Source organism: Rhinolophus sinicus, linkage group LG03 (genome assembly GCF_036562045.2).
Source record: "Rhinolophus sinicus isolate RSC01 linkage group LG03, ASM3656204v1, whole genome shotgun sequence".
Lineage (NCBI taxonomy): Eukaryota > Metazoa > Chordata > Mammalia > Chiroptera > Rhinolophidae > Rhinolophus > Rhinolophus sinicus.
Window position 1 is genome coordinate 13,109,011 of NC_133753.1, and position 14,565 is coordinate 13,123,575.

General features: G+C 33.6%; 1 protein-coding gene across 25 annotated transcripts in view; it reads left to right on the forward strand.

Moving 5' to 3' along the window:
* EML5 (EMAP like 5) overlaps positions 1-14,565 on the forward strand; it is a 145,790-nt gene that overhangs the window by 18,041 nt on the left and 113,184 nt on the right. For all 25 annotated transcript variants that reach the window (XR_012494561.1, XR_012494562.1, XR_012494564.1 and 22 more), the window contains exon 2: positions 10,514-10,673. Coding sequence is in view for 17 of the 25 variants with exons in the window: in XM_074327060.1 (XP_074183161.1) it covers positions 10,514-10,673 (160 nt within the window). In the remaining 8 variants the exon portion in view is untranslated. The remainder of the gene's footprint in view (positions 1-10,513; positions 10,674-14,565) is intronic.

Sequence of the window (14,565 nt, forward strand, 5' to 3'; positions counted from 1 at the left end):
TAATGGTAACCACTCAAAAAAAGTCCAGAACTTAATTATACGTGTAATAAAAAATAAAAAAAACAAAGGGTAAAACCATAGAAACCACCACACAGAAATAACAGACAACAACAAAAAGGCAAAGAAATAATGGAAATGCAGTCTTACCGGAAAACCAAAGATAGAATGATAGGAAATCCTCACATATCAATAATCACCCTAAATGTAAATGGACTGAACTCAGCAATAAAAAGGCACAGAGTAGCAGATTGGATCAAAAAACTAAACCCAACCATATGCTGCCTCCAAGAGACACATCTCAGCTACACGGACAAACATAGACTCAGAGTAAAAGGGTGGAAATTGACACTACAAGCAAATGGTATCCAGAGAAAATCAGATATAGCCATACTGATATCAAATGAAACAGACTTCAGGGTAAAAAAGGTAACAAGAGACAAAGATGGACATTTCATAATAATAAAGGTGACTATACCATAAGAAGACACAACAGTCATCAATATTTATGCCTTAATGAGGGAGCACTGAAATAGACCAAGGAACTACTAATAGAACTAAAGGGAGAAATTGACCAAAACACAATTATAGTAGGGGACCTAAATACATCATTGACAGCTATGGATAGATCATCCAAACAGAAAATAAATAAGTAGCAGCCCTAAATGACACATTAGATGAAATGGACATAATTGACATTTATAGAGCACTTCATCCTAGAACAGCAGACTATACTTTTTTTCTAGTGTACATGGAACATTCACAAGGATAGACCATATATTGGGAAATAAAACTAGCCTCAAAGTTTAAGAAGATTGAAATCATACCAAGCATATTCTCTGATCACAAGGCTTTGAAATTGGATATCTACTGCAAAACTGCAAAAACAAAGCAGGACAAATCACAAATATGTGGAGATTAAACAACGTCGTTTTAAAGAACGACTGGGTCAAAGAAGAAATAAGAGGAGAGATCAAAAGATACATAGAAACAAATGAGAAAGAAAATACATCCTACCAAAATTTGGGGGATGCAATGAAATCAGTTTTAAGAGGGAAATTTATATCATTACAGGCCTATCTCAAGAAACAAGAAAAAACCTAGATAAATAACTTCATGTTACACCTTAAAGAACTAGAAAAAGAAGAACAAATGTAACCCAAGGTCAACAGAAGAAAGGAAATAATAAAAATCAGAGCAGAACTAAATGAAATAGAGGACAAAAAGACAGTAGAAAAAGTTAGTGTGAGAAAGAGCTGGTTCTTTGAAAAGATTAATAAAATTGACAAACTCTTGGCTAGACTCACTAAGATAAAAAGAGAAAAAACACTAATAAACAAAATTAGAAATGAAAGAGGGGAAGTTATCACAGTATGATTTTTACTGATATATCCCCTCGCGCAAGGGAAGTAAGAGAAAAAATAAACATGTGGGATTACATCAAACTAAAAAATTTTTTCACAGCAAAGGAAACCATCAATAAAACAAAAAGGGATCCTACTGAATGGGAAAAGATATTTGCCAATGATATATCTGATAAGGGGTTAATATCAAAAATTTATTAAAAAACTCACTCAACTCAACTCCAAGAAAACAAACAACCCATTAAAAAATGGGCAGAGGACATGAAGAGACATTTTTCTAAAAAGGACTTACAGATGGCAAACAGACTTATGAAAAAATGCTCAACCTCAGTAACCATCAGAGAAATGCAAATAAAAACCACAAGGAGATACCACCTCACCCCAGTCAAAATGGCTATCATCAATAAATCAACAAACAACAAATGCTGGTGAGGATGTGGAGAAAAGGGAACCCTTGTGCAATGTTGGTGGGATTGCAGATTGGTGCAACCACTATGGAAAATAGTATGGAGGTATCTCAAAAATCTGAAAATGGAACTACCTTATGATCCAGCAATTCCACTCCTAGGCATCTATGCAGAGGTATCAAAACTCTAATTCAGAAAACTTTATGCACTCCTATGTTTATTGCAGCACTATACACAATAGCCAAGACATGGAAACAACCTAAATGCCCATCGGTAGATAACTGGATTAAGAAACTGTGGTACATTTATACAATGGAGTATTACACAGCCATAAAGAAGAAAGAAATCTTACCATTTGCAACAACATGGGTGGACCTAGAGAACATTATGTTAAGTGAAATAAGTCAGACAGAGAAAGACAAATACCATATGATCTCACTTATATGTGGAATCTAAAGAAAAGAATAAGTTAATGAACTAATCATAAACAGTTTTGGAGACATAGAGGAAAAACTGAGGGTTGCTAGATGGGAGGGGAGGTGGGGATAAGGGGGAAGGTGAGGGGATTAGAAAATAGTAACCACAAGATGCCAAGGGATTTTGGAAATCAATAATGTTGTAAAGATTTTGTAGGGTATCCGATGGACACTTGTCTCATTAGGGAGACCACCTCAGGGATGATGTAGATGCCTGATCACTGCATTGTACACCTGAAGCTGAAGCAGAACAATAATGAATGTCAACTACAAGTTTGTGTGTGTGTGTGTGTGTGTGTGTGTGTGTGTGTGTATGTATATACTTACAAGAAGCGGAGTACAGCATTAGGAATAGACACAGTGGAAATGTAATGGCTCTGTGCGATGTCAGAGGGATAGTGGATGGGGGATGGGGGTTCACACAGTGTGAGGGATATAAATAAACGTCTGAGTATTACTTTGTCTTGTGCACCTGAAACTAATTTAAAAAATGTAAAAAAATAAATAAAAACAGCATGGTATTGGTAGAAAAAGAGACACACAGACCAATGGAATAGAATTGAGAACCCAGAAATAAACCCACATAAATATGGACAGATAATTTTTGACAAAGAAGCCAAAAACATACAATGGAGAAAAGACAGCCTCTTCAATAAATGGTGCTGGGAGAATTGGAAAGCCACGTGCGAAAGAAGGAAACTGGACTGTTATCTGTCACCTTGTACCGAAATTAATTCAAAATGGATCAAAGACTTAAGCATAAGACCTGAAACAATAAACTGCATAGAAGACAACATAGGTACTAAATTTATGGACTTTGGGTTCAAAGAGCATTTTATGAATTTGACTCCAAAGGCGAGAGAAGTAAAAGCTAAAATAAATGAATGGGACTAAATCAATCTTAAAAACTTATGCACAGCAAAAGAAATCATCGACAAAATACAGAGGCAACAAACTGAATGGGAGAAGATTTTTGCAAACAGTGCCTCCAATAAGGGGCTAATATCCAAAATATACAAGGAACTCATACAACTCAACAACAAAAAAAACAGACAACCCAATTGAAAAATGGGCAGAGGACCTGAAGAGACATTTCTCCAATATACATATGAAAAAATGCTCAACATCACTAATTATCAGAGAAATGCAAATAAAAATTGCAATGAGATATCACCTCACCCCAGTCAGAATGGCTATCATCAGCAAGACAAATAGTAACAAGTGTTGGAGAGGCTGTGGAGAAAAAGGAACCCTCATACACTGTTGGTGGGAATGCAGATTGGTGTAGCCACTATGGAAGGTGGTGTGGAGGTTACTCAAAAAATTACGAATAGAATTACCATATGATCCAGCAATCCCTTTCCTAGGTGTCTACCCAAAAATTCTGAAAACATTTATCCATAAAGACGTGTGTGCTCCCATGTTCATTGCAGCTTTATTTATGGTGGCCAAGACATGGGAACAACCAAAATGTCCTTTGACAGATGACTGGATAAATAAGTTGTAATATATATACACAATGGAATACTATTTGGCAGTAAGGAAAGATGAAATAGTACCATTTGTGACAACATGGATGGATTTTTGAGATTATAATGCTAAATGAAATAAGTCAGACAGAAAAAGTAGAGAACCATATGATTTCACTGAAAATGTGGTATATAAAACTGAAAATAACAAAAGGTCAAGACAAACAAATGAAGGAACAAAAACTCATAGACATAGACAATAGTTTAGGAGTTACCAGAGGGTAAAGGGGTGGGGGCCTCTAGAAGAGGGTAAACGGGGTTTAATATAGGGTGATGGAAAGACAACTGATTCTGGGCAGTGAACATACAATGTGAGATACAAATAATGTATCACAGAATGGTACACCTGATATCTATGTAACTTTACTAACAATTGTCACCCCAATAAACTTTAAAAAAAAAAAAGAATTTTAATGCATAGAATAAAGCAGGAGTTACCAAGTAACAGACTGTGGGTCAAAAGTAGCCTACCACCAACCAATGTTTGTCAACTAAATTTTATTGGAAAACAGACATGACTATTTGTTTTTGGAACCTTTTTTTATTAGTTTCCCCAAAATAAGACCTAACCGGAAAATAAGCCCTAGCATGATTTTTCAGGATGACATTCCCAGAACATAAGCCCTAAAGCGTCTTTTGGAACAAAAATTAATATAAGACCCCGTCTTACTTTCAAGGAAGCACAGTATAGTCTCCCTAAGGAGCCCTTTTAGGAATTTTTTTCCTAATTTCCCCAACCCACTACAGAATTTTAATACCACAGATATACTGTATATCAGTTTATGTTTTGTATCTGTGCTTTATAGTATAAAAAGAATGACACCTACACACACAAGAACGGGTTTTCCCTCCCTTGGAGGTGATATTGCTCCCAGTGAGAATGCATGGTTTACATATTTTTCTATGGTTGATTTGGCATTAAAACAGCAGAATTGAGTAGTTGTGATAGAGATTGTGTGGTCCTTAAAGCCTAAAATATGTATCCCTATACAAAAAGTTTGTTGACCATTGTAATATAATAAATATCCATGAATTCAAGCTGATATAAACAGTGGATTAAATAATGAATAAACAAATGAGAAAAGATAGTTCTTATAGTAGAATTCCAATCAATGTAGAAGAAAAGCAAGGAATAAGAGGATCACATTTGGTGACTAGTACAGTAGTAACTGTTTCAGGCAAGATCCACCAATAGATGCTAAAATTAGTGGGTGAAAATTTGAGGAGAAACAGAATTTGCATAGTCTCAAAGCATCTCCCCTAAAATATTTATCTACCACAAAGAGAAACTTTGTAGTAACTTTATAGTGGAGAAACCTGACAGGCATCAATTTATTCAAGGGACTGAGATAAATATCAGTAATAATATATATTGACATCCTGAACTCCTTGATCTGATGCACTAAGAAGAACAAATATATTGTTATGGTATACTTGCCAAAAATATATAACCTCATTCCAATCATGAGAAAACGTATTACAAATTCAAATTGAGAGATGTTTTACAAAATAACTGATGAGTACTTGGATTGTCCCAGAATCACTTCTAGGCTGCACAGGGTTGGAACTGACTGGCACCAGGGGATCAGGCTTAGAGAATTAAACTATTATACAGTCATCCAAATTTCAGATTGGCCCCTGTGGTCTGTTCATATGGTGGAATTGCAAAGGCTTTAAAAACTAAACAATGTTAACTGTAATTGAAAAAATAAAAATAAAAACTAAACTAACATTGGAAGCCCAGCAGGAAAGTTGGGACACATGCCCTGAACCTAATTAGATTATTTGCCTGCTAAAACAAACAAAAAATTCAACATTCTCTAGAGAATTTTAATGGGACCCAGAGTTCATAACAATATTCAAAATGTCCAGGATATAATTCACATTCATCATACAAGGAATTAGGAAAATTTTAACAATTTAGAAAAGACAACAGTCGTCAGCCCCAAGATAATCTAGCTGCTGGAATTATCAGAGAATTTAGAGTAGTTATAACTGCATACCAGGAAGTAAGGGGGAATGCTCTTCAAACAAATCAAATGTTATTAATAGAAGTTCTCAACAAAGAAATAGAAGCTGTAGAAAAATTGAATATTTAGAACTGAAAAATACAAAAATGGAAATAAAGAATTCCCTAGTGATCTCAATATCTGAGCCTGTGTGTTAGCAAAGATTGTTCCCCAACCAAAGATATCCACTTCCAATTCCCTGAAATTTGTGAATATGTTGTTACATGGCAGAAGTGACTTTGAAGATACAATTAAGGTATGGGCCTTCAGAGTTTCCTGGATTACCCAGGGGAGGCTAGTCTAATAAGGTAAACTCTTAAAAACAGAATTTTCTCCAGCTGGAGTCAGAAGAGATGCAGCTGAAGTAAGAACTATTCAAATCAAAGCTTGAGAAGGACATAATGTCCTGTTGCTGGTTTGAAGATGAAGGTGGCAACGTGAGGAAAATTGCAGGTGGCCTCAGGGAGGTGAGATGTTCCCAGCTGACAGCCGGCAGGAAAACAAAGCCCTCCGTCCTTTTACCACAGGGAACAGAATTAAACTAACATTCTGAAAGAACTTGGAAGCTGATTCATCCTAAGAGATTCTAGAAAGGAACGAAGCTATGTCAACACTTTGATTTGGTTGGGCCTGTGAGACTAGGCAGAAGACCCAGCTAAGCCACCGTGTAACTAGACTTCTGTCCTGCAGAACTGGGAGATAGTAAATTTGTGTTGCTTTAAGATGCTGCATTTGTGTTAATTTGTCACAGCAGAATAGAAAACTAATCAAATCTGGGATGTATTCTTATCCTTTTTACAAACTTAAGTTAGACATTTACTGTTTCTGGCAAAGACATGAAATTCTTGGGTCAGAAATAAAGGACTATTCATGGCATAGCAAACAACATGTTTGCTATGTCAATAACAGAATATACATTCTTTTCAAGTACCATTGGAACATTTACCAATAGGGGTCATATCCTATAAGATAAACTTCAACAATTTAAAAGAATTGAAATCATACAAAATATATTCTCTGCACATAATGAAATCAAAATGAAACTCATTAACTCATAGTAACTGAAGGGAAGTCAGAAAATATTTTGAATTGGAAGAAAATGAAAATACAATATATCAAAATTTGTGAGATTCAACTAAAGCATTGTTCCAAAGGAAATTTCGTTCCAAAGGAAATTTTGTTCCTAGGGAAATTTATAGAAATAAATGCATATGTTTGAAAAGAAAAAAGATCTCAGATCAGTAGTCTTAAGAGTCCACATTAAGAACTAGAAAAAGAGCTAACTAATCCCAAAAGCAAACAGAGATGGAAATAAAAAGCAGAAATCAATGAAAAGAGCAAAACAGCAGAAAAAAATCAAGCCAAAAGTCAGATACTTGAAAAGGTTGATTAAATTGATAAATTTCTAGCTAGACTGACCAAAAACTAAAAGAAGATAGAAATTACCAATAATCATCAGGCTCTTACTGCAGACCCAAAGAGAATAAAAGGATTGTAAAGAATACTATGAACAACTCTATGCAGATATATTTGGCAACTTAGATGAAATGGACCATTCCCTTGAAAGATACAAACTATCAAAACTCACCAAGAAGAAACAGATAACACAAATAATCTTGTATCTATTAAAGTAATTTAAAACATTCCAAAACAGAAAACTCCAGTTTCAGATGGCTTCACTGGTAATTCTGCCAGACATTTTAAGAAGAAATAACATCAATTCTACAAATCTCTTATAGAAAACAAAAGGGGAGGGAATACTTCCCAACTCATTTTATGAGGCTATCATTACTCTAACACAAAATCCAGACGAAGACATTAGGAGAATAGGAAATTACAGACCACTGTCCCACTTAACACAGATGCAAAAATGCTCAACAAAATAAGCTAATAAGCAGATAAAATCTATCAATAAAATACAGCATGACCAAGTGGAGTTTATTCCAGGAATACAAGCCCAGTTCAACGTTAGAAAATAAATCAATCTAATTCACTACATTAACAGACTAAAGAAGAAAAATGTATGATCATCTCACTAGACACAGGAAAATAATTTGGCAATATTCAACATCTGTTCATGTTTTTAAAAATGCTTAGCAAACTAAGAATAGAGAGCTACACTCTTAACTATAAAAACATGTATTAAAAAACCCCAGCTAACATCATGCTTAATGGGGAGAGACTGAATATTTTCATTGTAAGCCTGGGAAAAAAACAAGGATATCCTCTCTTACCAGTCCTAATTCAACATTGTACTGGAAGTTCTAGCCATTGCAATTAGGCAAGAAATAGAAATAAAAGGCTTAGAGAAAAGGAAAAAATAAATTGTCTCTATTCCTAGATAACATGATTGCCTACATATAAAATTCCAAATAATTTATAAAACCCTCCTTCCCTCACTGTCACTCCTAAAACTGAGAAGTGAATTTAACAAGGTCACATGTCATCTGCAAGGTCAACATATGTAATTCAGTTGCATCTCTGCATGCCTGCAATGAACAACTAGAAATTGAAATTTAAAACAATACCATTTACAAGAATTCAGAAAAATTTTGTGTAAATTTAACAAAATCTGTGCAGGATCTGTATACTAAAAAGTATAAAATGAAGCTGAAAAACAAAGCAAAGATCTAAAGATGGAGAGATATATCATGTTTCATGTATTAAAAGATTCAATATTGTTAAGGTACTAATTCTCTTCAAATTGATTTGTAGACTTAATGCAATCCCAATCCCAGTCCCCACAGGACATTTCATATATGCAAGCTGATTCTAAACTTTCTTTTGCACGTGGTTATTCAGATTTCCCAGCACCACCTATTGAAAAGATCATTTTTCTCCCGTTGAATTGTTTTGGAACCACACCCTTGTTGACAGTCAGTTGACCACAAATGGATCAGTTTGTTTCTGGACTCTCAATTCTGTTGCATTGATTTGCGTGTCTGTCCTTATGCCAATACCATACTGACATGATCACTGTAGTTTTGTAGTAAGTCAGTAACTTTGAAATTAGAAAGTGTGAATTCCCAATTTTGTTTATTTTTTAAATTGTTTTGGCTATTCTGAATTTAGCTATGCTGACAAGAATCAGCTTGTCAGTTTCTTCAAGGAAGACAATTCCATAGACTTAGGAATTGCGTTGACTCTGTAGATCAATTTAGGAAATAATGCCATCTTCATCCTGCAAGCCCAGAGCACAGGATGTCTTCCCATTTATGTAGCTCTTTTAAAACTTTTTAATGGTGGTTTGTAGTTTTCAGTATACAAATCTTGTACTTTTTTTGTTAAATTTATTCCTAAGTGTTCTATTCTTTTTGGTGCCATTATAAGTGGAATTGTTTTCTTGATTTAGTTTTCAGATTGCTTGTTGCTAGTATATGGAAATACAGTTGATATTTTATATTTATATTACATCCTTCAACCTTGGTCACTTCATTTGTTAGTTCTACTTGGGCTTTATTTTGTTGTTTGTTTGTGGATTCCTTAGGATTTTCTGTACACAAGATCATGTCATCTGCAAGTAGAGATGGTTTAAAATCTTCCTTTTATTTCTTTTTCTTGCCTGAATGTCCTGGCTAGAATATCCAGGATCATGTTGAATGGAAATAGCAAGAGCTGATATCCTTGTCTGCTTCCTGTGCTTATAGAAAGAATTTACAGGCTTTCACTATTAAATGTGATGCTAGCTGTGGGTTTTCATAGATACCCTCTATCAGGTTGAGAAAGTTCTCTTCAGTTCCTAATTTGTTGTGTATTTTTATCATAAAAGGGGTTGGATTTTTGTCAAATGTTTTTTCTGCATCTATTGAGATGAACATGTGTGGGGTTTTGTTGTCCTTTATTAATATGATATATTACACTGATTGATTTTAATATGTTGAACCAACCTTTCATTCCCATTTAGCTTCTCTCTTATCAGATACTCACTTAACATTCCCTGACTTGATGAATATCACCCCAAGCCATCCGTCCAAACCAGAAACCCAAGAGTCATCTTAGACCCTTTCCTTTCCCTTACTTCCTACATCCAATCAGTTGATTCTGTTTTAATACCCTCATAACTTTTTTCCCTCTTTCAGTTCATCCTCCTCCCTAATGCCAGGAGTGATTTTTTTCCCTTCCAAAGATGAATCTGATCATCTAAATCTACTTGTAGAAAAATTTATCGAGGAGAAATTTATATTAATTCCCTGCCTTCTGCTAATTGTACATAAACCATTTCCAACTGTGAGGTCTTTGTCTTGTTTTTAAAGACTCATAGATTACTTTCTGTGAATTATGGATAACTTTTCTGTTTTTAAGATGTGATTTGTAATTGAATATTAATGCTATCATAGTGCTACTAAATGCTATTTTTGGACACTAAGATGTGGTCTGACTTCAATAAAAGAGTAAAATGGGAGAGGGGGCTTAAAAAGAGATGAATACCCAATGAGAAAATAGCATATGGTAGGGTTGTGACTGATTTGTTCAATTGATCCCTTGTGAGACTTCTTTTTGAGAAGTTTAAACACATTATATCATAAGGATTACTTCATTAACTATTTATCACATGTATTACTGAGGTAGTAATTCTTAGCATTTTTTAATAGATGTTATTTTAAATACACATTATTTTAAATGGATAAATAATTACAATCTATTTTTCATATTGGTATATATAACTGTTATATACACCAAACACTACAAAAGCTCTGTAAGCAATTTTAAGTCTATGTGTTTGTTTTGCAGCCTTGCTTTGCATCCTGAACGAATATTGGTAGCAACAGGACAAGTTGGGAAAGAGCCCTATATCTGCGTTTGGGATTCATACACTGTGCAGACCATATCAATTCTGAAGGATGTTCATACACATGGTATAGCTTGCTTAGCATTTGACTTAGAGGGACAGGTATGTGATAATTGTTTTCTCTTTTTCTAAATTATGTTTTTAAAATGTGTACTATAAGAAATGATTATAAATTTATAAATATTAAATTGGAAAGAAGATTAAAAATACTTGTTCAAGGGTGGAGGTGGGTAGGTAGGGTGGGTGGTAGATGTATGTAAGAAAAATAAGAACAATAAAGAGTTTTTATTTTATTTTATCAAGAACTTTTCAGTTGAACTATTAAAGCCAAAGAGATTCTGATTCAGTGGAATAATACCTGGTTGTTTAGAAAATTTTACGTATAACTTTTCCAGGTCGCGTATGTTGATAGGACAGATGGAAGATATCTTAGGAAAATTAAGTTTCTCTAAGTAGAGCTATACACATTTAATTTTTAGTTATTTTAAAGCTTTCTATTAAAATTACATTTTTTATTGAAAATAATGAGGCAATTCCTATGAGATATTTTTATACAAAAATCAAAGTTAAAAACAAAGGTTATAATATTCATTCCACTTACTAATCAGTTCCTGATTTATTATTTGCTTCTAGTCAATGATTTGTTAAAAAAAAAAAATTAAACAAGCCAAGAGCTTTTTTTGTGGTGCTTTCATGGAACTTGTTATATCTAAAACATATTTAAGAAGTGGTAAGAAGTTGGATTTTGCAGATGTGGTTAATTTATAGTCTTTAAAAGTTTTATGTTAAGAAATAAGACTTTAAAAATCATTTTAACTTTTAGAAAAAAGTTGTTACCTGCTTTTCAATTCATTAAAAGTAATTTAATAGATCTAGATTTAACCAGAGCAGATTACATTGTGATCTTTTCTCTTGAAAATGATAGTCAATAGCTATTTTATTTATAACTCTGAGGAATAGCTTCTTTGAGTAGCACAGATACATATAAATTTCTTACAAGAGTCTGTTAAGCGATCTATAAAGACTTAATTGGAACCACTCATTTGGGGGAAAATGTGCTTCTAGGTTTAATATCACTGTATAGCAGTGATTGATAATTACAGGACCTTAATTTGTGTCCCATTTTTGCTTTATTTTTCTAGTCCCCTAATGTCCTCATGTCAGTTTTATTTTCTATTTTAAAAGGAAGAGAATAATCTTTACCTACTTCACAGGACATTCTATTTTACAACACAAGCCTACAAAGTTGTTTTTAAAAATCATTTACTAAAGGTGTTAATGAAATCCAAGATGTTTTAACTATAAGTGTTTATATACTTTAAATATGTTTTCTTCTTAATTTCAAGATTGCCTTTTGTAAATGTAATATATTGCATTGATGAGGAATTTCTTTAATATATACAGGGAGAAAACACGCCCATAGCTTTTTTTTCAGTTGAAAGCTTTTAATTTCACTTATTTTAAGCAATTTATAAGAAAGTCTTGGGTACATGTATTTTACTATTACAGATCCTCATGAGAACCTGTTACTTAGAAATTTTAAGCTTATAAAAACATAATAGCTGAAAGTTATTGAGCACCTACTAAGTGTCAGGCATTGTGCTAAGCCTACATTATCTCATTTAATCCTCACAACCCTATGAAATAGATACTATTATTATCTCTATTTTACAGATAAAGAAACTGAGACTTAGAGAGGTTAAATAACTTGCCCCAGGTTACACAGCTAGTAAATGGAACCAGAGCGGGAACCCAGGTCAGTCACACTCCAAAGCTCGTGTTTTTAACTGCAATGCTCTACTGCCTCCCAAACATGGAACTTAGGAGATGGTTATTTATATTTTAAAAGGAATTCATCCATCTTAAGTACAGTTAAAGCTTGAAAGGAACTGCCAGCAATTGAAGATTAAGTTAAGAAGGATATCTCTGAAATTATGGTAATGAGAAAATGCTCTAGTTAAAAATTATATTCTGGAACATATCTATCCAGTAATATCTATAAACTATGAGATACCAACTAGGAAATTCTGTATAAGTTTTGCATTTTCTACTAGAATTGAAACTGTAAGTGATCAATTAAGATTTGTCCAATGAGTGAGTTTCCCTGTTGGTAGTAATGCTGAATGTTCTTTTCCCAGAGGGTTTCTTCTAAATGGATTGACTATCCAGGTTAATACTTGAAGTCTTCCTTATTGAGAATAATTAGGGCCTAAAAAGGCTAGTTATATAAATAAACATAAAACAGGGACTAAAATTTCATAGTAAATGGGGGAGAGAGAGGATGGGAAATTTGGTACTTTATCTTGAAAATATAACTATAATTTATAAAAGCACATTTTTCATATTTAACAACTCTAAGTTATAGTTACAACTATGCTAATTTATAGAATGAACTAAGAATAAAGTGTTAATATTTTTAACCTAATTGTCAGTTATATGCTGGTACAAAATAAAATAGTTTACATTTCACTTTTGATGCATGATTATGAAGAGGGTCATTTTTACAAAAATACTAGAGGAGTTCACTGATTTTTTCCAAGGGCCTTTCAGCAATCTCTTGGTGTCTAGACATATCTCAAGTGCCTATTGTATTATTTTTTTAATTTTCTTCTATTCTTCCAGATCCTAACTTCTAATGGCTTTATGTAAGATTTGACCAATATATATTCCATTAAGTTCTGCAACTTTTGCAGTCTGTGATTTTTACTTTATAACCTTGTAAAAATTCTTATGTAATGAACACTGAGCTCACAAAGACCCCATACTGGAATCTTTTAAATTTAATTGTCCATTCTTTGAATATGTTTTGTAATTACAGAAACTCATGGATGAGCCTAGTTATGTCGATTACAATATTTTTTATTTGAATATTTAGTGTGTACTAGAATATTTAGAACTTTTAAATAAATACTTCCAATTCAATTAATAGACACAACCAAGATTTTGTTTGGAAACAGGATCAGAGAGGAATTTGGGAAGCTGGATAGAGGCTTCTTTATCTGGTTTCCTTTTCGCCTTTCTGTTACCTTTTTTTTTCTTTTTAAATTAAAGTTTATCGGGGTGACAATTATTAGTAAAGTTACATAGATTTCAGGTGTACAATTCTGTAATACATTATCCATATCTTACATTGTGTGTTCACCTCCCAGAGTCAGTTCTCTTTCCATCACTATATATTAAACCCCGTTTACCCTCTTCTAGAGCCCCCCTTACCCTCTAGTAACCCCTATTGTCTATGTCTGTGTGTTTTTGTTCCTCTATTTGTTTGTCTTGTTCTGTTGTTGTTTTCAGTTTTATATACCACATTTCAGTGAAATCATATGGTTCTCTACTTTTTCTGTCTGACTTATTTCGCTTAGCATTATAATCTCAAGATCCATCCATATTGTCACAGATGGTACTATTTCATCTTTTCTTACTGCTGAATAGTATTCCATTGTGTATATATACCACAACTTCTTTATCCATTCATCTATCAAAGGACATTTTGGTTGTTTCCATGTCTTGGCCACCGTAAATAAAGCTGCAATGAACATTGGAACACACATGTCTTTATGGATAAATGTTTTCAGGTTTTTTGGGTAGATACCCAGGAAAGGGATTGCTGGGTCATATGGTAATTCTATTCTTAATTTTTTGAGGAACCTTCACACTGCCTTCCATAGCGGCTGCGCCAATCTGCATTCCCACCAACAGTGTATGATGGTTCCTTTTTCTCTACAGCCTCTCCAACACTTGATACTGTTTGTCTTGTTGATGATAGCCATTCTGACTGGGGTGAGGTGATATCTCATGTGGTTTTTATTTGCATTTCTCTGATGATTAATGATGTTGAGCATTTTTTCATATGTCTGTTGGCCATTTGTATGTCCTCTTTGGAGAAATGTCTCTTCAAGTCCTCTGCCCATTTTTCAATTGGGTTGTTTGTTTTTTTGTTGTTGAGTTGTATGAGTTCCTTGTATATTTTGGATATTAGCCCCTTATTGGAGGCGTT